A 22934-nucleotide genomic window follows, 5' to 3' on the forward strand; every position below is an offset into this window, starting at 1 on the left:
CAGCTACAACAACGGTCCCCAAAACACCTATTGCCCTGCTGTTGGTGCCGCCGGTGCCAGAGGCTCCTCAATCCCAACATCGATATGCCCTCCCAAATCTTGGCTTGCATCCACCGGGATCCCTGGAACGGCTTGCTCTCCTTTCGGTGCAGCGCTATCCTCCACCTTTGGCGCCTCATCGATCACCACAATGGGCACTTCTCGCACTTCCTTACTCTTCTCCTGCCCTGACATCCCGCCCTCGTCCTGTGCGCTTGGCATATCGTCCAACGGTATCTGAGGTGGAGGGACGAACTCTGCCATATCTGGAAAGGCTTCCGCTATCCCAGCGGATAATAGTTGAAGATACGACTACGTATGATGTTTCAATCAGAAATCGCAGGGGAAGGGAGGCAGACGTACGTGCACAGCATGCACCTTGCCGTTCGTGAACTGATTTTCGGCCGCTGTGAGCTCGAGCATAGTACGCGTGTAGTCGTCCGGATTCCTCCCCTCATCCAGATACCTAGCGTACGTTAGTCCACTTTCTCAGTTGTAGACTGCCGGACGACAGAAGACGTACTCAAGCACCTGTATTGGTACCCATTCGTCCAAGCCCGGCGCCGCCTCCTCCAGCTGCTGCAGCTTGTCCACCACCTCCCTGACAGTTGCATGAATCAGCGGTCCATCTTCCTCTCTCCTCGGTGCATAAACAGCCTCAGCCCGCGTCTGGAGGGTATTGAGCTCCTCCGCAAGTGCTTCGAGCAGCAGCTCTACATGTCCAAGTGTGCCTTCCGGTCTCCTCCGCTCGGACCCTTTGAGCCCTAAGAACTCGCGAGGGGTGGTAGGTGACCGTCCGGGAGAGTTGACACCAGGCCCATCAGGACCGGGGGTGTATGGCGTGAATGGGGTGAATGGGGCCGATGCGTCTGGCTCGGAGTCGCTGGAGTCGTCTGCGCTGGAGGCACCTGGTGTTTGCGGGGCAGAAGCAGGAAAGGGTGAATGGATTGCTGGTGGGTAGGGAGAGAGGTTGGACATGTTGAGGAAGAGGAGGAGGAGGAGGAGAGAGGAAGGAGGAGGAGTGCACGGAGATGGCGTCAGGGACTGTTGCGCTGAAAGATTTCATTGTTCGCATTGAATACGAAGCAGCGGAAGCGAATTAGGTTACTCGGAAGATTATCCGGTGTGGCGACAAGAATAAGAGACTGGTTAGGAGCATGCCTTGAATCCCAACGAACTAGGTAGATGGTCAATAGTATCATATAAAAGAAACGATCGGTGATGGGTCTTCTGTTCATCGCAAATCTCAAAGGCAGAACCTCGAAGAATCGCTTCGTTCGAATACAGTAATAGTTTACATGTAGTTCCAACGCTGCGTGGCCCCCGGGACCACGATTAACGTAGCGACATATCTCTGAGTCTGCTTTCAAAATAAACCAAATCATGCATAGAAGAACCCTGAATCTTTTGGAATGTCGAACCACCGTCGTACTGTTGACAAGGTTAGGAGGGGCATCGGCCTCGGGAGAGCAAAACAAAATCCAATAATAAATTTAGAATTAACAAGCCGGATTTCCGGGAGAAAGCAAGAGCCAGTGATGGGACGAATAAAGTGAAAAAAAAGCATTTAATGGACCTTGGCAGGGGAAAGGCAATGATTAACGCACCACTCCACTCTGCACGAGGAAAGACAATCAAGAATCAATGTCATTGATTATATCACACCGCGCCTGTCATCAGAAAATTCTCATGTGAGGACACGACAGAATTCATTCCAAATGGTATCTTCGGGTTGCACCAATGTGTAAAGTCTCTCCACTGCTGGACATGTCCGCATACACCCTCGAAAAAAGGACAATGTGTAAAGTCCACAATCGTGCGAGCGCCACGCGCGACTGGAACATCACCCGACAAAGGCTTGCTAGATGCAGGGAAAAGCACAGATCATCGATCCATAAAAGGAAAACGACGTTTCAGTCTTGGGGCGGGGTTTGCCACCTGCCCCGCCGCCTGGACGATTGAACAAGAAAAAGGTACATCATCGCCTGATAGAAACCCATGTTTACAGTACTTCATGCCAGATGCGATGTGATACAAACGTCCAAACGGATATTCCTTTTGTGTCGACAAGACGAAGAGATCGCATGTCACAGTGCTTCCAGAGCGCGAAGCAGGCAACATGAAACAACCACGTAGCACTCACATGTTGCCCATGCGCCACCTGGGCAATGTCACGAGCTCCCATGAGAAGAACAACGTGCTATCTCATTTGTGCGCCTGCAGAACGCGTGTACATGGACAGCATTACTATCCCGCAGCAGGGTTGCAGGATACTTCCGGGAACAGAGCACATGAAACGAGTTCTGTTGCAGCCAATACAGCGCGACTTTGTTTGTGTGCCCGTGTGCCCGGACACCTTTACTGTCTAGCAGCGTTGTAGGGTGTTCTAACAGAGTGCGTGAAACAAGTTCTGTTGTAGCCCAGACAGAAGAAGCCAAGCCTCGGCCAAGAAAGGCGATGCCTAAGGACGCCAGCGTTCGGGCTCGGGATTGAGCTAATCCCCGAGATCGGAACTTGCCACGGGATGCCGCGACGGTCATTAACCCCTTTGCGCGTGTTTGGAGTCTTCGTTGCTTTACTAGCTGGAAGCGGTAGATCCCATGCTCGGGGAGCATACCCGTTCCAGGCAAGAATCCAGAGCTCAAAAGGTCAGGATACCGGAATGCGTGAGAGAGCCAACGAAAGCATGCTCGGGCCGTATCAGCGATATGCCTTTTAGGTGCCTTACCGACGGCCAGCACGGTTAAAGGACTGCTTCAGGCAGCGGTTCCTGTACGGTTATGAGAAAGTCGAGAATAAGGTACGTATTCCTAAGATTCTTGTTGCCTGGCCAGCGTGGACGCTGATTGGCCCGACGCGCTCGGGAAATGGCTAGAAATGGAAGGGTGCCGCGTCGAAGAGCGGGTGTTGCTAGGTGAGCCCCGATGGGCGGAAGGGGCGACTTGTTCTAAGAGGGAAGAGTCCGAAAGCTTGCGGTGACGGATTGGTTGCGGGCAGAGTGTAGGGGACATTTGGGGCTGTAAGTTGTTAGATATCAATGTTCTGAAGTTTACTTGACGTTCAGAACCGGAGAGTGAAAAGTTGTATGTTCCGGTATTGTTTGATCTCGTGCGATCGCCTTCATCGATAAGGAAAGGACATAGACGGGCCGGTCGCACTCGGTCGGGATCAGACGCAGCCGGAGGAATAGGAATCTCCGTACAAAACCCTGGCTACTCATTCCCCTGACGTGACCTTTTCATTACATTCTTGTCATGCCACGTGCCTGACGCCTGTGCAAGATGCCGTCTCTATGCCGGCCCGGGGAGCGGGTCGCCTGACGGATTTTTGAGGTGTTGCGCCGTGTGCCGGGACAGTTGTCAGGCAGTCCGACGTGTAGCGTGTGTAAAAGTGCTAGAAGGGACAATGTAGAAGATTGATGACAATGGACAATGGGTTAAGGCTGAGTAAACGTGATGACGATATTTAATTCTGAGTAAGGTTTGGAATGATGAGGTGATGGATGAATTATAAGCGTAAATAGTGGTCAGATATGGGGTGAATAAGGTGCCCTGACGAGTGCCGATCTTTTTGAATCGGGCGGAATGGAGGCGAAGAAGGACAAGGACCCCGTAAGCCCTTAGCAACGGGTAGAAATGAAAATGAAAAAAGTAATGGTTGACAAGGAGAGGAAATGAAACACCGTTGGAAGGAGTGGAACACTCTGCTACTCCGTCAGCCACCATATCCTCCAGCACACTTCCCTTTCTCCCTCTTCTCGGACCCTTTTCAGACGCTCACCTCATCCTCTTCTCTCCTCACCCTCCTCCCCCATCTCCTCATCGACCAACTAGGCACACCGCAAGACGGAACCCATCATCCCACCACTCATTACAAACAACACCCATCCCCTCATAATCCATAATCCACCATCTTCCATCTACCCACATCCCACAACCCCATGCGCACACCCCCAATCATGGCCACATTTGCATCGTACTCCGCTCTAGGCACTAACGACAGGTCAAAAGTCAGCGCAGCTCTTCAGTCTATCGTCGCTGGTGCAGGAACTCGCGATCGGGTATTGCTCATACAGGTGTTGCTGGACGACGTCGCAGATGGAAGGGGCAGGATCGGTCAGAAGGGTGCGCATATACTCATGCTTTCTCATCGGGGAGCTCACATGATCTTCAGAGACAACCCAGGCTCTGCTGGCTGCGAAGGTCCTTGCTCGGGTACCCGAAGGTGCTCAGGTGTTCGGCCAGACCAAAGTGTGTTTCCCTCTCACGTCTACTCGAGGTCACCATTAAACTCGTCACAGAACCTCCGTGCATTCCTCAAAGTCGTCAAATCCGTTTCTCTCCCTACCGACGCACAGTCAGAGGCCATGCGTTGCGTAGCCAACGCCCTCTTGCTCGTCCCGTCCGCGAGACAAGAGTGGATCAATATCGGCGGGGCCGATGCTTGCATAGACATTCTAGAGGTGCGTCCGACCGTTCAGGCCAGCTCCCCGCGCTCATCATATGCAGAGAGATCATTATAGCCCCGAAATGTATTTCCCCGCAGCCCGCATCGTATACCTCATTACTGTCGCTCGTACACCCTACATTGTAAAGATGGTCGATCATTACCGTATTATGGACACCCTTTCACGGGTGCGTCTCATCTCCCTCCCCCCGATCAACGTACTGATGAGCTACACAGCGCCTGGAAAGTATCTTCGAAACTTTCCCTATCACTTCCCCATGGACACGGGAAGCAATGACCGATCTGCTCAAGATCACGTTTAACATGACACTACAATATCCTCGTATAGTCGACGAGACCCCCGGCGGCAGCAATCGGGTGCTCGGAGAGCTCTGGGATGACAAGTTTACAGTGTATGCGCGCGCATTCATCTGGCGATGCATGTGCTGATCTGCTCTCCAGAATTGTTCCTACCCTTTTACGACTCTATCACGGCCTTCCACCTACGTCAGTACCCCTCACAGCGCCCCTCACGCATGTTATCCACGTACTCCTCAACGTCCCCGTCGAATCCTTCAGCTCCCTTTTGTTCCCTCCCCGGTCTTCCCCTTCCAGCCCGAACGGTCACGCGCACCACCCACCTGAATCCTTTGGCCAGCGTGCGCTCAACTACCTTCAACGGCGCTCCATCTCCTCCGACAGACATCCCTTCATCACTGGGCGCCGTTCCCCGCCTCAACAGAGCACTGACACATTCAAGCGGAGCATGGAGCTGCTCAACACAGCCCTTGCGCACTACTTCCCTTCCTCCGACTTGCAGATAACGGAACCGGACGATCCCAAGGTCCGGCTCATGGCAAAGAAGGAAGATGTGAATGTCGATGAGGCTCTATCGCCTTTAGCTCTGTTCATACAACGGCTCGTGGCGGGCAACGATACGATAAAAATGAGGGCAAGGATGGGTTTGCTCCCTCCTGATCTGTGCGTCTTCGATAAGTGTCCAAATGAACGTGTGTTGACTTGCCCCTAGTGACCGCTCAACACCCTTGGAAAGGAGACCAGACCTCCTAGGAAGGCTTGTACGGCTGCTCACTTCTGTCCATATGTCTCGGTTGAAGGACGCGGTGGGGGAGCTTCTATATGCTATGTGCGACTCGAATGGTCAGTTCCCTGACTGCCTTGCTGTGCCCCGTCCTAACTTCCAACAGCTGAGCACCTCGCCGCCGCAATCGGGTACGGAAACGTCGCTGGATTCTTATTCAACAAGGGAATTATGATCCCACCACCGGACTCCGTCGACTCCGACGTGAACCCCATCACGGGCACAAGCACATCCACCGCCCCGATCATAGATTTCAACACACCCATGACAGAGGAAGAGAAGGAAATAGAGGCAGAGCGTCTGTTCGTCCTCTTCGACCGGCTTGAGCGCTCAGGCTACGGGGTGAACCCCGTTCGAGCAGCGCAGCAAGAAGGCCGATTCCAGGAAATCGAATGAACGCTCCCTCTCTCTTCTCTCACGTTTCTCAATACCACACACGCACACGCCTCTTCGTCCGCCTCTTTCCTTCGTCATCCTCGGTGCTGCTGGGCTGCAATCTATGGCAACTTTGATCGATCCCCTTACTTGTTCCTTTCGCTCTCCCGTCTTGTTGGAACATTGCTTGACTTCATACTTATTGCTACATTCTTAATGCGTTGTTTCACCCCCTCCCCCCTTCAAATTCCCTTTCGTGTCTTGTCTTGCTACTCCCCACATCGCTGCAGATACGTATCCTGGCATCCTATCGCCCGTCTTGTTCCCCTTTACCATGTAGCGCACTAACATACCCCAAGCTGAAATACTACTCTAATCGCATATGCTTGTACCGTACCTTCTCTCCGGACCCTGTCATTCCGTGTTCGAAGAATGTAGGACGAGCGTTTGTTCACGCCTTCTGTGCATGTACCCGCGAAAATGGATTCCCCACGTCGTCCAACGATACTGATCATGTGCACGACTCGTAACGTCTATTACACCTGCACGCGCTCTACAGTCGTTCCTCCTCCCCGTTCTGGCATAACGCGTAATCTAATCTCCGATCATCCCCTCCTCCCGCGCAAAGGAAGAGAGCATAACGTTCACGCGGCCGAGAAGTGGCGGACTGCAAGGTCACGGTACTGGAGGAGTTGTAAGAGGCACAATGTATGATCCTCCCTGCAGCTATTGGGAGGCATATTAAGAGGCCAACGGATGGGTGCACCCCACATTCACGCTTACGTGTTTGTCCCATACCGAACCACCTGGCTAGCGCAGAGAGCATACCAATAAGTCGAAGGATGGCTAGTAACACTGAGGACCGGCTCGCGGCGCTTGAAGCGCGTATCAACCTGCTCGAAGACCACAACGCTGTGCGCAAGCTGCAGCACACGTATGGCTACTACCTCGACAAGTGCCTGTATAACCAAGTTGTTGACCTCTTTGCTGAGGACTGTGAGGTCCAGTTCCATGGTGGGGTGTTCAAGGGCAAGTCGGGCGCGAGGAGGCTGTATATCGAGAGGTTCCAGAAGGCGTTCGTGGGAGGGAGGAATGGGCCTGTATTCGGGTGCGTAGGATGACTGTAGAGGGGGGAAGGGTGCTGAACCGGCTTAACAGGTTCCTTCTTGATCATCCCGTGATGCAGGATATCATTGACGTCTCCCCCGACCGGAAGACCGCCAAGGCCCGCATGCGCTGCTTGATGATGCAAGCTGGCACGCACGATAATGCCATCGATCCTAACTCTGCGAACCAGCCGCGTTTGCGCCAGTGGTGGGAGGGCGGGATATACGAGAATACGTATGCGCGTGGGGAGGACGGGAAGTGGAGGATCAAGATTCTGAATTACAGGGCTCTGTGGCATGCTACTTTCGAGGACGGATGGGCACACACCAAGGTAGGTGCATTTGGCTCGCGGTAAGGAAGGTGTTCAACAGTCGTCTAGCCGACATTCGTGCCATTCCTCAGCAAGACTGTGGCACAGGGAGATCCTCTTGGGCCTGATGAGCTGTACGAGGACAAATGGGTGGGTATCTCATTCACAATATATGACACAACAGGACGTAGCGGCTTATTCTGCGCCCCCAGCTCTGGCCGGACACACACACCGTGCCCTTCCACTACCCACACCCCATTACAGGAGAATGGGTTACCAAAGAGGAGCTTCATGATCCACCCAAGGGCGACAATGGTATCAGCGCGTTTGCGGATGTCAAGAGTTGAGTATTGGGAACGTCGAGACTTGCTTTGTACAGGATGTAAAGAATGCGGGAGAAAATATGATAATATGAAATCTGCTCGTCAGAATTGCAGAAGATGTCTCCACAGCGAGTCCGAAGACTCTTAGGACTGTTGAGCTTGAAAATAATGTGATCTGTTTTTTCATCACTCGAGCGTAGATGAAAAGAAAAGAGTTCGTTCTCCCAAGTCCCCGTCAAATATAGGAATTGCCTCCGTATACGGAAGTAAACCTGCCCGCTGAACGCGGCTTGTGGATTAATTTTGCCTCCATTGAAATTTGCCTACGAAGTTCAGTCAAAAAAAGTAAACGGGTCCTGACCGCCTCCTTTCAACTTTCTTTACCCTTTTCGCCTTTTATCTCTCTCTCTCTTACCTCTCCTTCCATCTCCCTCTCATCGCAATGGCTAAAGACGCACAAGCTAAGAAAGCGAAGAAGGAGACCAAGGTGGCTGCAAAGCCAGCTGCTGCACCGGTGAAAGCCGCAAAGGAAACTAAGCCTGCAAAGCCGGGCAAGCAGCCCAAGACCGACGTCAACAAGGTGCCGCTTTCTGCCAAAGAAATTCTCGCAAAAGCAAAAGCTGATGCCGCCACCACCGCTGTTGTATGTTGTTCCCTCTGTAAAGTTGGTCGTGTGCTCACTGTTTGCTTAAAAAGCCTGACAAGAAGGAAAAGAAGAGCAAGAAGGCTGCAGCCCCTCCCCCTCCTGGTCCTGCAAAGGAGTCGTCCGAAGAGGAGTCTTCCGATGAAGAAGACAAAACATCCGAGGATGAGGCATCGAAAGCTCAACAGGTCAAGCCGCCTGTGCCTGTCGGCAAGAAGGCCGAGGAAAGCTCCGAGGATGACTCTGATGAAGATGACAGCGAGGAGGAAGAGCAACCCAAGCCAGCTGTTGCGGACGAGTCTTCCGATGAGGAGTCATCATCAGATGAGACTGACGATGAGGAACCGAAATCCGTCGCCCCAAAGACAAATGGCGCAGCCCCTGTTTCCCCTGAGGATGACGAGGATAGCGATTCCAGCGATGATGAGGAGCCTGCGGCAAAGACAAACGGCAAGGCCGCGCCTGTCGCTGAGGAGGAGAGTGATGAAGATGATGACGATGATGAAGAATCGCCCAAGTCAGCCGCAAAAATGGATGTTGATGAGGATGATGAGTCGAGCGATGAGGACGATGAAGACGAGGAAACGGAGGAGGCAGCTGCACCCAAGACCGGCAAGCGTAAGGCCGAAGAGGAGCCTGTCATTCCGAAGAAGGCCGCCAAGACAAAGGCTGATCAGACAGCTGGCGCAGCGGCTGCCGATGCTGGCGATTCCAAGACGATCATCGTAAAGAACCTCTCCTGGAACGTTGACGATGATTGGTTGAAGACCGAATTTGAGGAGTGTGGCGAGATCGTGTCCGTTCGTGTTCAACTCGACCGACAGAGTGGCCGCTCTCGCGGGTTCGGCTTTATCGACTTCTCAACTTCCGATGCCGTGGCCAAGGCACTTGAGACCATGCAGGGCAAGGAAGTCGATGGTCGAGCCATCGCAGTAGACAAAACTGAATCCAACCCCCGGAACACCCAGGCACGCGCTGCCAAATTCGGTGATACACCCTCTGAGCCGTCGCAGACGATTTTCGTTGGAAATGTGGCCTTCTCGGCTGACGAGGATGCTCTGTGGCAGACGTTTGCCGACTATGGTGCAGTGCGTAGTGTGCGTCTGCCGACAGACCGTGAAACCGGTCAACCCAAGGGCTTTGCCTACGTCGAGTTCGAGGACCAAGCCGGAGCGACTGCCGCTTTTGAAGCTGGGAAGGAAGGTCTCGAGATTGGTGGCCGCCCCGTTCGCTTAGACTACTCCCAGCCGAGGGATAACTCTGGCGGTTTCGGTGGTCGCGGTGGTCGTGGCGGACGTGGTGGCTTTGGCGGTGACCGCGGTGGTAGGGGTGGTGGGCGTGGTGGCTTCAATGACCGTGGTCGTGGTCGTGGCGGGTTCCGTGGTGGTGACCGGGGCCGTGGTGGGGGCAGAGGTCGTGGCAATGTCCGGAGCGGTGCTTTCGCTGCATCGGAGGGGAAGAAAATCTCGTTTGACTGAGCGCTACGCTCCGGTCGACCGTGGATAGAGGGGGTTCATTTCTCTATGACTGGTCTCGCGCCCTACTAGCTCGATTATGATTTTGTTTGTTGTCGCGCTTGAAACTGTCTGGGTTTCTCCTCGGTACAAAAGGCCCCGCATGCTTCTATATGGCCAATCTCTTTTTTTTGACTACTAGTTACAGACTATTCTTGTTGATTGGATGCTAATTGTTTGATGTCGTGTGACCGTCGGCGATAACAAGAGCTATTATCGGATGTAAGACAATAGCTTCTTCCACGTTGCTTGCATAGCGTTTAACCCCTTACATTACACGTTACCAATTTCTCAAAATTCCGGCGCTGCATCTTATACGAGGCGCATATACTCTCCCCTCGTACTCTCGCTCCTTTACGTCTTCCTCTCTCTCAGCACTTATACTTGAGCGATATTCCTCCATCCTTTAGTCCGCTATGGCTCAGTACTCCTACGACGAGTCGGGGAGCATGGCTTACTTCCTTGTGCTCACCTTTCTCGCTGTCGTACTCGCACCCCTCACGTACTCGTTCGTACCGAGTAAAGGTCAGTGGTCTTATCTATTAATGTGTTCTCAAGTACTCAAGATAATTTAGGAAAGGCGCATTATGACTCCTGCCCTTGCGTAGAGTGCAGTGCGAACCAACTGCGTATACACAAACGTAAACAAAAGTCCTTGCTCAGTCTGCGGGTTGGCCCCAAGTAAGCAGCTGACCCAGTCCCCCCTGCGATGCCTTGAATTAATCTATATTAAGGGCTCTCATTACACTCGCATTATGGAGCGCATTTGTGTACACGCTGTACAAAGTTGCTACCTTAGAGATTGACACGTCGATCTACGACCCGTTCGCTATTCTTGGTATTCGAACTGGAAGCAGTGAGCACGACATCAAGAGACATTACAAGAGACTGTCCCTGAAATTGTGGGTTCAATTCAAGTGTTCTTGAGCGCGTACCTAATTCTTCCTGTAGTCACCCGGATAAGGTCAAGCTTGCCGTGAACGAGACGATTGAGATGGTACAAGAGAAGTTCGTAGAGCTGACCAAAGCCTATAAATCATTGACAGACGAGACTGTCCGGCGCAATCTTGAGCTGTATGGTCATCCCGATGGGAAGCAAGAATACAGCGTCGGCATCGCCATTCCAAAGTGGATCGTCGAGGGGCAGAACAATATATGGGTGCTGGCCACCTATGGTGTTTTGTTTGGGGTCGGCCTGCCCTTCATGGTCGGCCGGTGGTGGTTCAGTTCCCGCCGGTATACAAAGGATCACGTTCAGGGCGCGACTGCAACAGTATTCTTCAAGAACTTGCGCAACTCCACTGAGTATGCGACACTCGTCGAGCTTTTGGGTCATGCATGGGAGCTGGAGACGCCGCCGCACCGTCGGTCACCCCACGCCAATGAGACTCTGGATGGGTTGGTCAAGATCGTGCGAGAGAAGGTGCCAGAATGGGTGCCAGCCGGAGTGTTCGATCGGGCCAGCACGAGGCGAGCAACCGCACTTTTATGGGCGCACCTCTTACGCTTGCCTCTGGTGGACGCCTCGCTTCGACATGGTATGTCTTTCCCCCCATCATCAAGAGCAAGAGCTCATATTCTTCTAAAGAGCAAGACGACCTCTTGCTAACAACGCGGGATATGCTCAAATCCATGCTTTCCATTGCGCTTTCTCACAATTGGCTCGCCCTCTCGGTTAAAGTCATGCAGCTACACGCCGTGTTGGCTCAGGCGGTCATTCCAGGCTTGCCAAATGAAGTCTTGAAGCAGTTACCCCTCATTAAGATCGAGGAAGTTGCGGAGGATATACCGGAGGGATTGGAGACTCGTTTGAGGCTGTGGAAGAGAAATGGCGATGAGCGATTAGAGCTGGCAAAAAAGGCCTTTAGCAAGTGGGGGAGACTAGAGGTGGTAGATGCATACTTCAAAGGTATGTCTAATCCTGCTGAAGATTCTTGTATATTCTCATAATTTTCGGAACAGTTATTGATGAGAAGGTGGTCACACCTGGCGCAATTGTTCACTTGGTCCTCAAGCTTCGATTGCAGCCGCTTGAAATATTAGAAGGACCCAGTGACCAGGCTGATTCCAGGGATTTGGACACGTCCAAGCTCAGTAACGATAGCGAGACCGCGTTTTTGTTGTCGCGGAAGGAGGCCGAAGATCTTCCAAAAGGGGCCGTGACGCCCGGTTTAGCGCACGCCCCAAGATGGCCTGATGTCAGTTTTATGGCTGTTCTACTTGTGGGCCACATCTCACTAGCTTACGCAGGCTCGGAGACCATCTTGGTGGATTTTCATCGGTGATCGAAGAACAGACCGTGTGGTTGTGCCCCCCATCCGCATCACCAATATCCCTTTATCAGACGAGAGCCGGCCATCTCACAACTATCGCATGTACAAGATCCAGTTCCAGGCTCCACCACAAGTCGCCATTTATCCATTCACCGTGCACATTATGAGTGATACGTATATTGGAGAAGATGCAGTGAGGGATGTGAAGGTCTGTACACTTTCCTCCAGAGCTGGTGCGTGCCTGACTGGTTTACATAGCTACAAGTGGTGGATCCGGCTGTTCTTGGTGCCGACGCTGATGCTGAGGATGATGAGATATCTGATCCGGATGAGGATACGCTTGAGGGACAGCTTGCCGCGATGAAGGGTGGTCGCGTTAAGCCCTCGCCGATCCATGGCGATGATAATGAGGAAGAGGATGAAGAAAGCGGTACGGATGATGACAGCGACGATGACAGTACCGACAGCGATAGCGACTAATCCTGTATTATAATACTATTCGTCTCCACCCTGATTGCAATACGGCAACTGCATCAAATACTTCCTCCACCGGTACCTCTATTAGCATGCTTGCGTCATCTTCTTCATCATGGCTACGCTTTTCCGGTCTCTGTAGGAATGATACCGTACATGTGTTCTCCTCTTGTCTGGAGACTGCGACTACCGTAGCAAGATGGAGCATAACCTCAGGGCTGCAAGTACGCTGGTTCAGAGCGAGCGCCTAGTGAGAAGTCAGCTGGCTCGATCATGCGGCTCTTACGGGGATCCATACTTGCCATGCCACCACATCTCCAGTCGTAAGGTCTGTGAGTGAAGAAACTTTCTCATAGGAATCGAACTTCCCCTCTATTCGGTCCCAGTCAGAGGAAGATAGAATGGTCGCATGGTCGATCATTTCCATTGATATTGTTTCCCGTGCCGAACAATCCACACTGGTGATGAACATGTTATGAGGGATATCCCCTTTTTCAGAGGGAGGAATCAGTCGATGATGCCTTGAGGGACTCCCAAATATTATCTTCTGCCCCGCCTTCCCGTCCATGGACTTCTTAAAACCTTTTCGCTTGTTCTTATTTGTCAGTTTTGAGGGGAGTGTCAACGCCGCCATGGCACTGAAAACTGGTAAGGGTTCCGGCGGCGGCGTATCGTAGGGAAGGCCATCAAGATGTTGTTCATTACCACCCTGATGCAGTGATTCTGGTGCCAAGGTCGGCGTGGATTCCTCGTGTGGAGTTATAGTTGAACCAGCCTTCAAGAGAGCTTGTCGTTTGCGGCGTCTGACATTTCGAGCATGAGTTGAGGGTTTGCCCTCACCGGGTGGCACTGGTCTTGCGGTTTGTGTCCTTGTGGATTCATGAGCTCTAGTATGAATTTAGCAAAACCCGTGATCCTTAGTGTGACGGCGTACATGGGAGAAAATTGAATCGCATGGGGTGGAGGGCCATTCAATTGCACGGCCATCTCTGAAATATTAGAGAGCGCCCCGCTTTCAACATCCACTGCTGCAGAAGTCGATTTGGAAAACTCCGAAGAATCCTGCGTCGACGTGCTACTCGTGGACTGACTTTCATTTTCTTCTTCGTTCTCCTCCTCGGACACATCACCAGAAGATGAAGAGTCTTCATCGGTAGTTTTGCTTGGGGTTGATGACGACACGTCACCTGTGTTGGCAGGAGAATTTTGCAATCTTTATTTGTGACAGGTTAGGGTTGGTGTACAACAAGAATTCCGAACGTACCGAGGAGGGTTTGTCTCGAACACTCCGTCAACTCTACGTCTCTTTGCTTGAAATGGAAAATAGTCTGGAAGGCATCAGCATGCAGGGCAGTATCCGTAGGCCATGGCGTGTACCAACAGCCTCTCGCCGTCTCTTAGGCAGCCCGATGCTGTGCGGAGGTGATTTCGCTTTGATGCTACCACGGCATCAGCCAAGGCATGCAATCTGATGCCACATTACCCTCACCTTAAAAGATCTTCATTCTGAATTACTGAGACACCACTTTCATCCAGCAGTTCGAATTCGTCGATCTCGAGGGTTATGTTGGTTGCTGACAATCCTCCATCTGCGAGAGCAGGTATGCTCTGGCAAAGCTCTTCTTTGAGGTCCCGAACAGTGGCCCCCCTCAAAACCGCGGTGGATACCTCGAACCATACCCTTACGAGAGGAAGAGGCGCGTGAGTGATGACCTTCACCCGGGTTGGCGAACTCATCGAAGTACAGACACATGCAGTCCTACAATTCAGGGACCTTCACAAGAATGGGCACAGCCTCCAAGGTAGATTACATTACGTCGTCAAGTATCATTTCTAAATGGGATATACAAGGATGCTACTGTTTAGTCAAGCCGACCTTCAGGCTTGTGATATCCGTTAGGATATGAACCAACAGGGGCTAGTTCTGATAGGATGAATTGCCGTACGACCCAGATCAAGCCTATGAATAACACAAGCACTACGCCACCAGCGTAGAAAGGATGAGAAGTCGCCCATCGCTAAAAAAAACAGTTAAGTTTGGAATACTCTCGAGACGCACACAAAGAGACCTACACCAAGGGACTCCAGTCCATTGTTCATGCTCTAGACAGTGTGGACATTGTTTAAGAACATGAAACGAACGAGCGAAAACCACTCACTCGAATGGTGCGCTCGGCGAGATTCTCTGAATGCTTGCTGCTCACCGTGCCCCGATCGATACCATCGAGGGCAGAAAAAATACTCTGCTGGTTCAGGGAAATTTTTTGACCAGTCGCATCACGATCATAATATCTGAGAACCTGGGAAAACTGTGAGTTTCATCAAAACGGAGTGTGGCGATCACTCTCACGCTATGATCCGAGATAACAACGGCCGCTCCACTGGTGACTTTGATACCGTACATGCTCTTCAACCATTTAGTCCACTTCGTCTTATCCATCCAGACGAAGACCACCGGTCGATTGAAGACCTTTGTATCGCGGTCTCGCCATTCCCTGGAGATCTGCAAAAGAACCGCTTGGTCCTGCGACGTACTTCCATCGAAGGCGCCCAAAACGACGATCGGCTTCGAAGGATTTCTCATCACCTCGTCGAAGTTGTGCGTATTGAGTTCTGCCAAAGTTGCCAATTTCTGCGATTGCAGCCATGCTACAGTAGACTCGCGCTCATAGGGGACAGATAACGAAAATGTCGCCACGGCTCTAGGCTCATGATCCTTCACTGCGACCAAAGCCGGGCCGCGATTGGGATCCACACCGAGAAGATTATATACGTCCGGGTCTCGCGTTTTATAAAAGGGCGGTGTGCCAAGCAAGACCTGAGCAGTACGTTGGACCTCTTCCTAATTGGCATGGTCATGCGCGACTCCTTGGGAGAAGTAACTGAAACTCACGACTTCTTCACGATTTGACATTAGGGTATGCATGTATAGGAAAAAGACGGGCTGTCTCCCCAACAATGCCTCAACTTCACGCAGGCCAACATCAGATACGCCACTGCTGATATCTGTAAGCCTTCATCAGTCAAGGAAGTCTAGCACTCACCTCGCAGATACAGCATTCGTCGCCCAATCCTGCATAGATGCCAGCTCTCTCTTCCCACGGTATTCGGTTTTCTCCCCCCCTTGGAAACTACCCCAGAAGGTTAGGTGACAGTTGCTTACGCAACGCGAGAGACACTAACAAGACCAACTGAGGGAATCCAGGAACACCTTCCTTCTTGCAGGCAGCCTTATTGGCCTCACAATTAAATTCAGCTATCAAAAGGATACCTTTCACCGCTTCGGCAAGTTCTATCCACTCTGTTCGAACGTGCTCAGAACATGTAGGATATGACAAGTACCTGCACATACTTGGAGCGAGATGCTTGCAATGTGAGCACCTAAGAAGGATTAGCAATGAGTTCATTGAGCGAAATTGTCCCATACCATGGAGCATAGAACTTGACAAACATGGGTATTCCCTTCGACTTGTGTGCGTCTAATGATTCGGGATCTAGGACTAAAACTTCTCCTGTTGGATTGGGTACTTCACCCAAAGCTAGCCGGGTGACAGCGTCTTTTTGGAGGAGGATTTCACGGGTGTTGGCATCAATGAAGTCTGATACATTCTCAAAAGACCGCTTCCCTGAGAACTTCTTGACTTCGACGCCATCACGGAATAGTTTCAGTGTTGGATAGGCCTCGACACCATTCGCATCACAAAGGTCTAGACATTGCGCTTCAGCTTCCACCAAAATAATAGAGGATTTAAGTAAACCTGCGCACCTCCTTGCGCTAGACAGTTGACCTGGGCCATGAAGAATCCGTACGGGCCCCATTGCTTCGTCTTTGCGACAACCAACGCTTCCCATGTGGGAGCAAACTTCTTACAATGACTGCACTGAGGACTGAAAAATTCAACAAACCTATCAAAAAGTTCAGTGCCACCAATGGATACACCGCAGCAAACTCCACACCATAGACCGCGGGAGAGGGATGACGAGAACGTGGAATCCGTGAGCTGAGGCCATTCAGCTTGCGCAGCAATGGGAACGGCAGATACGAGTGAGAAAGTGAAAAGGAGTGCGGTGGATAAGGGAACAGCTCCCCATACAGAGAAGATTATCATGGCGCTAGGAGGTTGTTGCTGTTGTTCAAGTGCTGACTTTTTACCTTTCCGGGCCCGATTGATCACGCATGGTATGTAAAGTCGCACCGCCACTTGACGTAATCCAGGTGCACCCAACCTTGAACAAGCACTTCTTCAGTCGACGGCTCGGACGTTTGGACGACGCCCTCGTCGTTGTCAGTGGGTTCATCCTCCCATACAGGCTCAGTGTTCCGCCGACCACTTTGTCCTCCAACATGACAGCCGGTATCACTCTACGTTTTGCACGTCCATCACCATCGCGCCTTCCTGCTATACTCCGTCTCGTTCGGAAGACGCCCTCGACAAGAGCCTACTCTGCAACCCACGGCTCCACCCCCGCCTCGACTGCGTATTCCCGCCCAAAGCCCTCTCGTCCTCAGGATCTACCGGAAATTAAAGTGTGCCTCTTGCCTGCTCTTTGTCGACGTCTTCCCATTTGACCCCATCGTTCGTCCGAATAGAGTAAAACACCGCTTTTTATCGGACTTGGCGTGCTCGGGCTTTCTGCATGGGGCGCTTTCCTTTTATATGCAATGAATCAGGAACGACTCTCCAGCTCCGTCGTTCAGCAACTCATCTCTCGCTTGAAGCTCGATCCGCGTTTGACTCCCGTGCTGGGTCAAAGCATTCGGTTCGAGCCTCAGTGGTGGGCATTGGGTGACCCGTTTATCTCTGGAGCTGTATGAATTGCTATCCAACTAGAAAACTCCCGTATCTGAGCACTCGACTAGGTCAATCTTCTCCAAGGCAATGTCGATGTCAGCTTCCGCATACAAGGCTCCAAGGGTAGCTCTACTCCAGTTGATCGTTTGGCACCTTTGCATTAACAAAACCCAGGAAAAGGCAGTGTGTATTTCACTAGTATTCGGCAAGTGAAAGGAGCGCCATTCACCATTTGTGAGCCACCTGCCCTTGAATGAAACAGTACACATTCTGATTCTGTTGCCTACAGTGCGATTCAAGATAATCTGCGACAACGGAACTGTCATATCTCTTTTACCGAATGAGTCCTGAAAGTACACATCATGACTATCTACGCTCCCCTCTATCCAGTCATGCAAGATTGTAATAATACAGTACACTTGTGCCAATGTGCAGACATAGCTTCAGGTCTTACAAGATTTAAAGAAAAACAGGAAAATATAGGAGGAACGACGGAACACAGTGCTCACCAGACCAAGCGATGGAGGTCAGCAGATCAAGCGGATGCTTCGACATACATAGCCATGTCGACAGGTGGTGGTGTATAATGCGTAATGGGGGCAACTGGGAGGTGTGCAAGGTCCATGCCGTACGAACCCGTTTGCCAGCCTTGGAGATCAAAGAGATCGGGAATCCACTCTGACGTTATCGTCTGGTTTACCAGCCCCCGTATACGGGCTTCTACTGCGGGTGGAAAGTGTCTAAAGCAAAACGCCTATCAGCATCAAGCTATGCCGGGCTGAATGTCCTTACCGTCCTTCCATGCGCTCCAGTAAACCCAATGCCCGCGCTCGCTCACCAACTCCCATCTCAGCCCGTATCATGGCCTCGTACGTTGATGGCTCACGGTATACTGGTGCGTCAGTAGATACCGGAATTGACTCAACGCTGTTATACGCTAGGTGGTTGAACGAAGCTGCCATTCCTTCCGGGGGATCCCGCATGCCCTCGAAAACAGCGCGCGCTTGCTCAATACTGCCAGCAGACGCATAGCCCCTGATAACCACGTTCGCGATATATGCAGTCATATGGACACCAGATTGGTGCAAGTTCTCCAAAGTTGGACCAAGGAGATCAAAACGGTGTTGGGTGACGAGCACGTTGATAAACGCCTCCCATGTTTGGGCGTCTGGCAGCTTTTGTCCGGAACGCAATGTGGTGGGATGCGACAGGATAGAGTCGAAAATCGAGCGAGCTCGCTCAACATCTTTGCACGAGCAACCCCAAGCAGTGATAAGAGATGCCCAGTGATTACCCTGCACCTGTAAATCTTTTCTTGCCACGAGCTGATCAAAGACGATCTGCACAGCACTCATATCAACAGGTTCAATCAACCCGTATGCATCCATGAGCAGCTTTATAATTTGTTAGTCACTGTGCATATGGATGGATTGGTATACAACATACCTTGTATGTATGGGCACTTGGTTGTACATTTGATGCGACCATCAAATTGTAGTAATGTAGTGCACGCTCCCTGTCGGGTTTTGTATGAACAAAGAACTGGATCATGGTGTTGAATGGGGGCGCCTTGGGTCGGAAGTTCGCTTGAGCCGACATCTCGCTGAACAAATACATAGCGGTATCCGCATCGCCAACACGGCAACAGGCGCCAACCAGTGCACCGTAAGTCACAGAAGTTGGGCGAACGCCGTGCTTCTTCATCTCCTGGAAGATCTCGAGGGCTGCCTCTGCTTTGCGGGCTTTCGACAATTTTGAGATAATGTTGTTGTAAAGGAACACGTTGGGGACTACTCCAAGGGAAATTGCCTCGTTGTACAGCGACATTGCCACGTTGCAATCATCGGTGAAATCGTTCACGGTCATGATTAGGACAGCGTATGCTTCGGCACTGGGTGCTCCACCCTGTTCAATCATCCTCGCACGATGGACATTTGCCGTGTCCATGTCATTGGCAAAAGCATGGGTGCACAACATGGCATCTTCCACAGCGAACCAGGCTCGAGTCTGAGACTCTTTGTCGTCCTCGAGCGATGCCAATATTATCTGGGCAATAGAATACAGCTCTCTCGCTTTGTCCAGATGGTGGGACCGTCCAAGTGCATTAATAACCAGACTCAGGGCCGAAGGCGTGACAAAAAGTCGTCGCTTTGCATCGTTGACGATCATTCCGAAAAAGCGCATGGGCTCGTCCAGGCGATGTCGCTGTGATTCGATCATCGACGAGAGTTTGTAATTTATCTTGAAGGGTGCTGGCTTTATCCGCTGGGGCCGTACCAATGGATATTCGGACACACTGGATGCACTGTCAACCTCAGACGTCAATGCAGTTGCGTCAGTGTTCGAAGCGACCTTCCCGCTTTCGGATGGCAAGGACGATGACAATGGAGCGTCAGATTCGGATGCACAAGCTGAGGCGAGTCCTGTTTGTTCATCAACAAACCGAATGGCTTCTTGACCCAATGATCCCAGCTTTTCTAAAGCAAGTGTAGTGAACTCTGGCCCCCCTGTGGCAATCAGTGTTTCGTAGATGGGCACGACGTCTCGGACAAGCAGCGGGATGTTGCCGTTCCATGGCGATGCGGTGGCACGCAAGTCCTCGAGGAGATATTCCATGCCAGGTAAGGATGACGACGAGGTGAAATACGGTTCCATATTGCTTCTTGAAACTGCATCCCCAGCAGCTGCCGATGCGTGCACGGCGATGAAAGAATTGATGATGGATAGCAGAGACGTCCTTTCAGGCATCTTTTGCAGCCATTCCGTCTTCGAGTTCATATACATGGAGACCAACGCAGCATGCAATCGCGTCTCTGGTACGACACCCGCCTCGCGTAGAATTGCCATCAAGTCGAGGAGCTGCGTCAGGGTGAGAGTCTGCTCACAGTGCTGGGAGGCTTCCAGAAATTCCCCAGATGACTGTAGCAGCGAACGTTGCAGCCCGTGAGTCAGGTATTCGCCAACTTTTGAGCCGCGCGCCACCTCTATGTCTTGCAGTTCACGGGAAACCAGAGCATCCATCCACCTGAGGGCATCGGAGAACTCTCCCAATTGAATGAGTGTTCGAGTCAAAGTCCATTCGTGTGCATAGATGCGTTGATTCGATAGTTTGGCAATGGTCGCACACTGCGGGAGAATAGACTTCAGCTGCTTGACAATGTGTAGAGATCTAGATCGTTGTTCCATGCCTTCACTAGAGGAAAGGTAATCGGTGTTCACGCTGATGAACTCGTTAATGTCCGATGCCTGGAGTGGGACGTAGCCTTGCGGTGCTGTTTCGATCATGCGAGAGAGCAATTCTTCCAGTTTTTCCAGTTGTCCTGCTTCAGCCAAGTGGCGGAAGATGACCACCCAAGCTTCACGATCAGGCCGTAAGGGTGATTTGGATGCGGCGTACGGATCGTTCCTTGGGGCCGTCGTCTGGCTCTGCAGCAGTCGCTCGAACCATTTCACAGCGCTGCGAACATCGCCGCTGTCACAAAAACCAGCAATTATCTCAGTGAATGTCGATGTCGATGGCGCTGGAATATCACTAGGCCCAAAGTTCTCCTTCGAGTGAGGCCCAAGCATCTCCTCCAATAACGCCAATGCTCCTCGTGGCTCGCCGCACTGGAAATAGGCCGATATCATACGATTGTACACCTGCATGAAGACGCGCCTGGCTGCAACTTGATTTGCTCCCCAGTCGAGACTGCCAGACTTGGCGGCGTTTCGGAATTCATTGAAGATGTCTTGCGCGGCATCGACGTCCTTTCCACGCGCGTACGCGCTTATAAGATGCCCGTAAGTTGCTATGGTTGGCTTGATATCTGAACGACGTTCCAGATGCGAGTAAACACGAATGGCAGATTCTATGTCACCACGATACCCAGCCGATCGTAACAGCACATTGTAGATTTCGATACCGAAGTGACTGGCACGGAGGGCATGTGCCGCATTGAATAGCGCCATGGCAGATGCGAAATTCTCCTCCCTCCGGAGTAGCCGTGCGTGTTCCACAGCCGATGCGTCCGGATTAGCCGCTGCCGTCCGGGCGGATGTGTTCTGATCGGAAGTGCTCAATTGGCCAGATGCGATCAGTTCGTTGATGTCGTGGTCGCGATCGCAGAGAGCACGGATGACGTTTGCATAAGTGACAGAGTTCGGAACGAGATTGCGCTCGAGCATTTCATTATACAGTTCGAGAATAACGGCAATGGGCATGCCTTTCGTCCGTACAGCATTCACTGCAAGAAGGGCCATGTTATAAGTTCCTACCGAGTGGGCGTCGTCCGATTGCCGAAGCCTACGAATCTCCTGCATCACCTGCAATACGGAGCCGGATTGCTTTGCCAACTTTAATGCGTTGTATCGCTCGAGATCTGTCGGGCTTAGTCCATGTTCACCTTCGCCTTCTCGGTCAACCGGGATGTTCTTGACGGCTGGCTCCTCATGAAGGGCTTCCCTTGTCATGGAGATTTGCTCCGATGACCTCGATTCGTTTGCGGTCTGGTGATCGGAAAGTGCTGACTCGAACACCACTTGACTCTCAAGGGTAGCATCTGTGCGCAATGGTGCAGGTTCTTCATCAACAGCTTGACCCTCGGTCGCTTGGGAAAGCAGGCCGTTTGTATCACTGTCGAGGGTGTCTGAATCTGCTGATGAGACTTCGCGATCCAACACAGACGTGGAATTACGACGGGTTCGGGGGGACACGTCGCCGCACCCTTCTGCTGTTGTGGCGGCAACACGATCGTCATTCATGAAAGCATGTTTGGCCTGAGTATGTATCGCGGAGCTCTGTGCTTCGTTGGGTGCTTCAGGAGAGAGATGCTGACGGGAGGAGAGTAGAGACACGCTGCTGCGACGACGAGGGAGACGAGGAGCATCGGTAAGAGATAATGTCTTGGCTCGAAGAGCCTGATTACGCTCGTCCGTATCGTCAAGCTGCCCATTAGACCCGTCTGCAGCGGGAATTGATGTGGCCTGAGTGATAACGCGACCTGGTCCCTGGGAAAAGAATGGTATGAGGAGATTGAGAGATGTGCGCAGAGCAGACAGGCCTACCGTGTAACCTGCATAGAACCGGCTTCCTGCATTGAATTTAGCGCCTCCGGCTCCGGTTGAGCTTCCCCAGGAAGAACTCGAAGATCCGACGCCAGACCATGGCAAAGAGGTAGTAGAGCTTGTTGATTGGAGGACGTTGCGTATGTGATGTGTGCCTTGCGATTTGAGTTGGAGCAAGTGGGTGGCAAATTTGGGAATCATGAGAGCACGATGGTGAAGCCCTGTGCGGGGCAAATCTCAAGAGGCGCCTACAAAGACGGTGTGAGGGATGAGTGGGGCGACGCAGACGACTGTCAATGCAGCGCTGCGATGGTCGTGTTGTGAAGGAGTGGTGTAGGCTGTAATGGTGACCGCTGGGAGGAGAGAGTTGGTCTAGTAGTTAGCAGTGCATTTCGGTTTGCAGCGGGGAACCGGCGCGGTCTCACACGAGCAGAACGCGTAGAGTCCGCAAAAAGGGGATCGGCGGGTGACTCCGCTACACAGCCACAT

The 22934-nt window shown here is 52.0% G+C and overlaps 8 protein-coding genes across 8 annotated transcripts; 4 read left to right on the forward strand and 4 right to left on the reverse strand.

Annotated features, from left to right (window-relative positions):
* Positions 1-27: 27 nt before the first annotated feature.
* On the reverse strand, positions 28-1017 carry DACRYDRAFT_97632 (uncharacterized protein; the record flags this gene model as incomplete). The annotated part of the gene is made up of 3 exons (XM_040777469.1): positions 28-351; positions 403-505; positions 563-1017. The coding sequence occupies 3 exons, from the start codon at positions 1015-1017 to the stop codon at positions 28-30; spliced, it is 882 nt and encodes a 293-aa protein (XP_040632873.1).
* A 2980-nt stretch (positions 1018-3997) lies between these two features.
* DACRYDRAFT_85841 (uncharacterized protein) lies at positions 3998-5983 on the forward strand (the record flags this gene model as incomplete). The annotated part of the gene is made up of 8 exons (XM_040776747.1): positions 3998-4163; positions 4213-4289; positions 4340-4501; positions 4548-4673; positions 4723-4898; positions 4948-5466; positions 5516-5646; positions 5694-5983. The coding sequence occupies 8 exons, from the start codon at positions 3998-4000 to the stop codon at positions 5981-5983; spliced, it is 1647 nt and encodes a 548-aa protein (XP_040632874.1).
* An 821-nt stretch (positions 5984-6804) lies between these two features.
* Positions 6805-7726, forward strand: DACRYDRAFT_44769 (uncharacterized protein; the record flags this gene model as incomplete). The annotated part of the gene is made up of 4 exons (XM_040774607.1): positions 6805-7070; positions 7121-7400; positions 7449-7529; positions 7592-7726. The coding sequence occupies 4 exons, from the start codon at positions 6805-6807 to the stop codon at positions 7724-7726; spliced, it is 762 nt and encodes a 253-aa protein (XP_040632875.1).
* Positions 7727-8108: 382 nt separating this feature from the next.
* DACRYDRAFT_19319 (RNA-binding domain-containing protein) lies at positions 8109-10024 on the forward strand. The gene is made up of 2 exons (XM_040771450.1): positions 8109-8345; positions 8399-10024. The coding sequence occupies exons 1-2, from the start codon at positions 8145-8147 to the stop codon at positions 9821-9823; spliced, it is 1626 nt and encodes a 541-aa protein (XP_040632876.1). The 5' UTR covers positions 8109-8144; the 3' UTR covers positions 9824-10024.
* A 119-nt stretch (positions 10025-10143) lies between these two features.
* On the forward strand, positions 10144-12626 carry DACRYDRAFT_19320 (uncharacterized protein). The gene is made up of 8 exons (XM_040771451.1): positions 10144-10384; positions 10435-10540; positions 10594-10761; positions 10811-11397; positions 11448-11768; positions 11822-12057; positions 12110-12340; positions 12391-12626. The coding sequence occupies exons 1-8, from the start codon at positions 10276-10278 to the stop codon at positions 12610-12612; spliced, it is 1980 nt and encodes a 659-aa protein (XP_040632877.1). The 5' UTR covers positions 10144-10275; the 3' UTR covers positions 12613-12626.
* A 71-nt stretch (positions 12627-12697) lies between these two features.
* DACRYDRAFT_112795 (uncharacterized protein) lies at positions 12698-14343 on the reverse strand (the record flags this gene model as incomplete). The annotated part of the gene is made up of 6 exons (XM_040769515.1): positions 12698-12853; positions 12905-13493; positions 13541-13819; positions 13871-13934; positions 13984-14045; positions 14096-14343. Coding segments are annotated over 6 exons (1398 nt in total), but the record flags the coding sequence as incomplete, so codon positions are not given.
* Positions 14344-14729: 386 nt separating this feature from the next.
* Positions 14730-16715, reverse strand: DACRYDRAFT_45330 (thioredoxin-like protein; the record flags this gene model as incomplete). Its single annotated transcript, XM_040774635.1, has 9 exons — positions 14730-14906; positions 14957-15448; positions 15500-15602; positions 15651-15737; positions 15784-15907; positions 15959-15987; positions 16034-16313; positions 16373-16512; positions 16564-16715. 9 exons carry the CDS (start codon positions 16713-16715, stop codon positions 14730-14732), a joined length of 1584 nt encoding a protein of 527 aa, XP_040632879.1.
* Positions 16716-16876: 161 nt separating this feature from the next.
* DACRYDRAFT_19322 (uncharacterized protein) lies at positions 16877-22799 on the reverse strand. Its single transcript, XM_040771452.1, has 8 exons — positions 22446-22799; positions 18846-22388; positions 18192-18793; positions 17689-18139; positions 17574-17633; positions 17468-17522; positions 17198-17416; positions 16877-17134 (listed from the first exon to the last, which is right to left on the reverse strand). Exons 1-4 carry the CDS (start codon positions 22644-22646, stop codon positions 17935-17937), a joined length of 4551 nt encoding a protein of 1516 aa, XP_040632880.1. The 5' UTR covers positions 22647-22799; the 3' UTR covers positions 16877-17134; positions 17198-17416; positions 17468-17522; positions 17574-17633; positions 17689-17934.
* Between the last annotated feature and the right edge of the window lie 135 nt (positions 22800-22934).

This window comes from Dacryopinax primogenitus, assembly GCF_000292625.1.
Source record: "Dacryopinax primogenitus strain DJM-731 SS1 chromosome Unknown DACRYscaffold_1, whole genome shotgun sequence".
Classification (NCBI taxonomy): Eukaryota; Fungi; Basidiomycota; class Dacrymycetes; order Dacrymycetales; family Dacrymycetaceae; genus Dacryopinax; species Dacryopinax primogenitus.

Excerpts from the sequence above, each read along its gene's own strand:
- DACRYDRAFT_19319 (XM_040771450.1), top strand. The coding sequence starts at position 8,145 with ATGGCTAAAGACGCACAAGCTAAGAAAGCGAAGAAGGAGACCAAGGTG. Across the intron at positions 8,346-8,398 it reads ATGCCGCCACCACCGCTGTT|CCTGACAAGAAGGAAAAGAA; the intron begins GTATGTTGTTCC and ends TTGCTTAAAAAG.
- DACRYDRAFT_19320 (XM_040771451.1), top strand. The coding sequence starts at position 10,276 with ATGGCTCAGTACTCCTACGACGAGTCGGGGAGCATGGCTTACTTCCTT. Across the intron at positions 10,385-10,434 it reads CTCGTTCGTACCGAGTAAAG|GAAAGGCGCATTATGACTCC; the intron begins GTCAGTGGTCTT and ends AAGATAATTTAG. Across the intron at positions 12,058-12,109 it reads ACGCCCCAAGATGGCCTGAT|GCTCGGAGACCATCTTGGTG; the intron begins GTCAGTTTTATG and ends TAGCTTACGCAG.
- DACRYDRAFT_19322 (XM_040771452.1), bottom strand. The coding sequence starts at position 22,646 with ATGATTCCCAAATTTGCCACCCACTTGCTCCAACTCAAATCGCAAGGC. Across the intron at positions 22,389-22,445 it reads GGTTCTATGCAGGTTACACG|GGACCAGGTCGCGTTATCAC; the intron begins GTAGGCCTGTCT and ends TTCTTTTCCCAG. Across the intron at positions 18,140-18,191 it reads CTGGAGCGCATGGAAGGACG|ACACTTTCCACCCGCAGTAG; the intron begins GTAAGGACATTC and ends GTTTTGCTTTAG.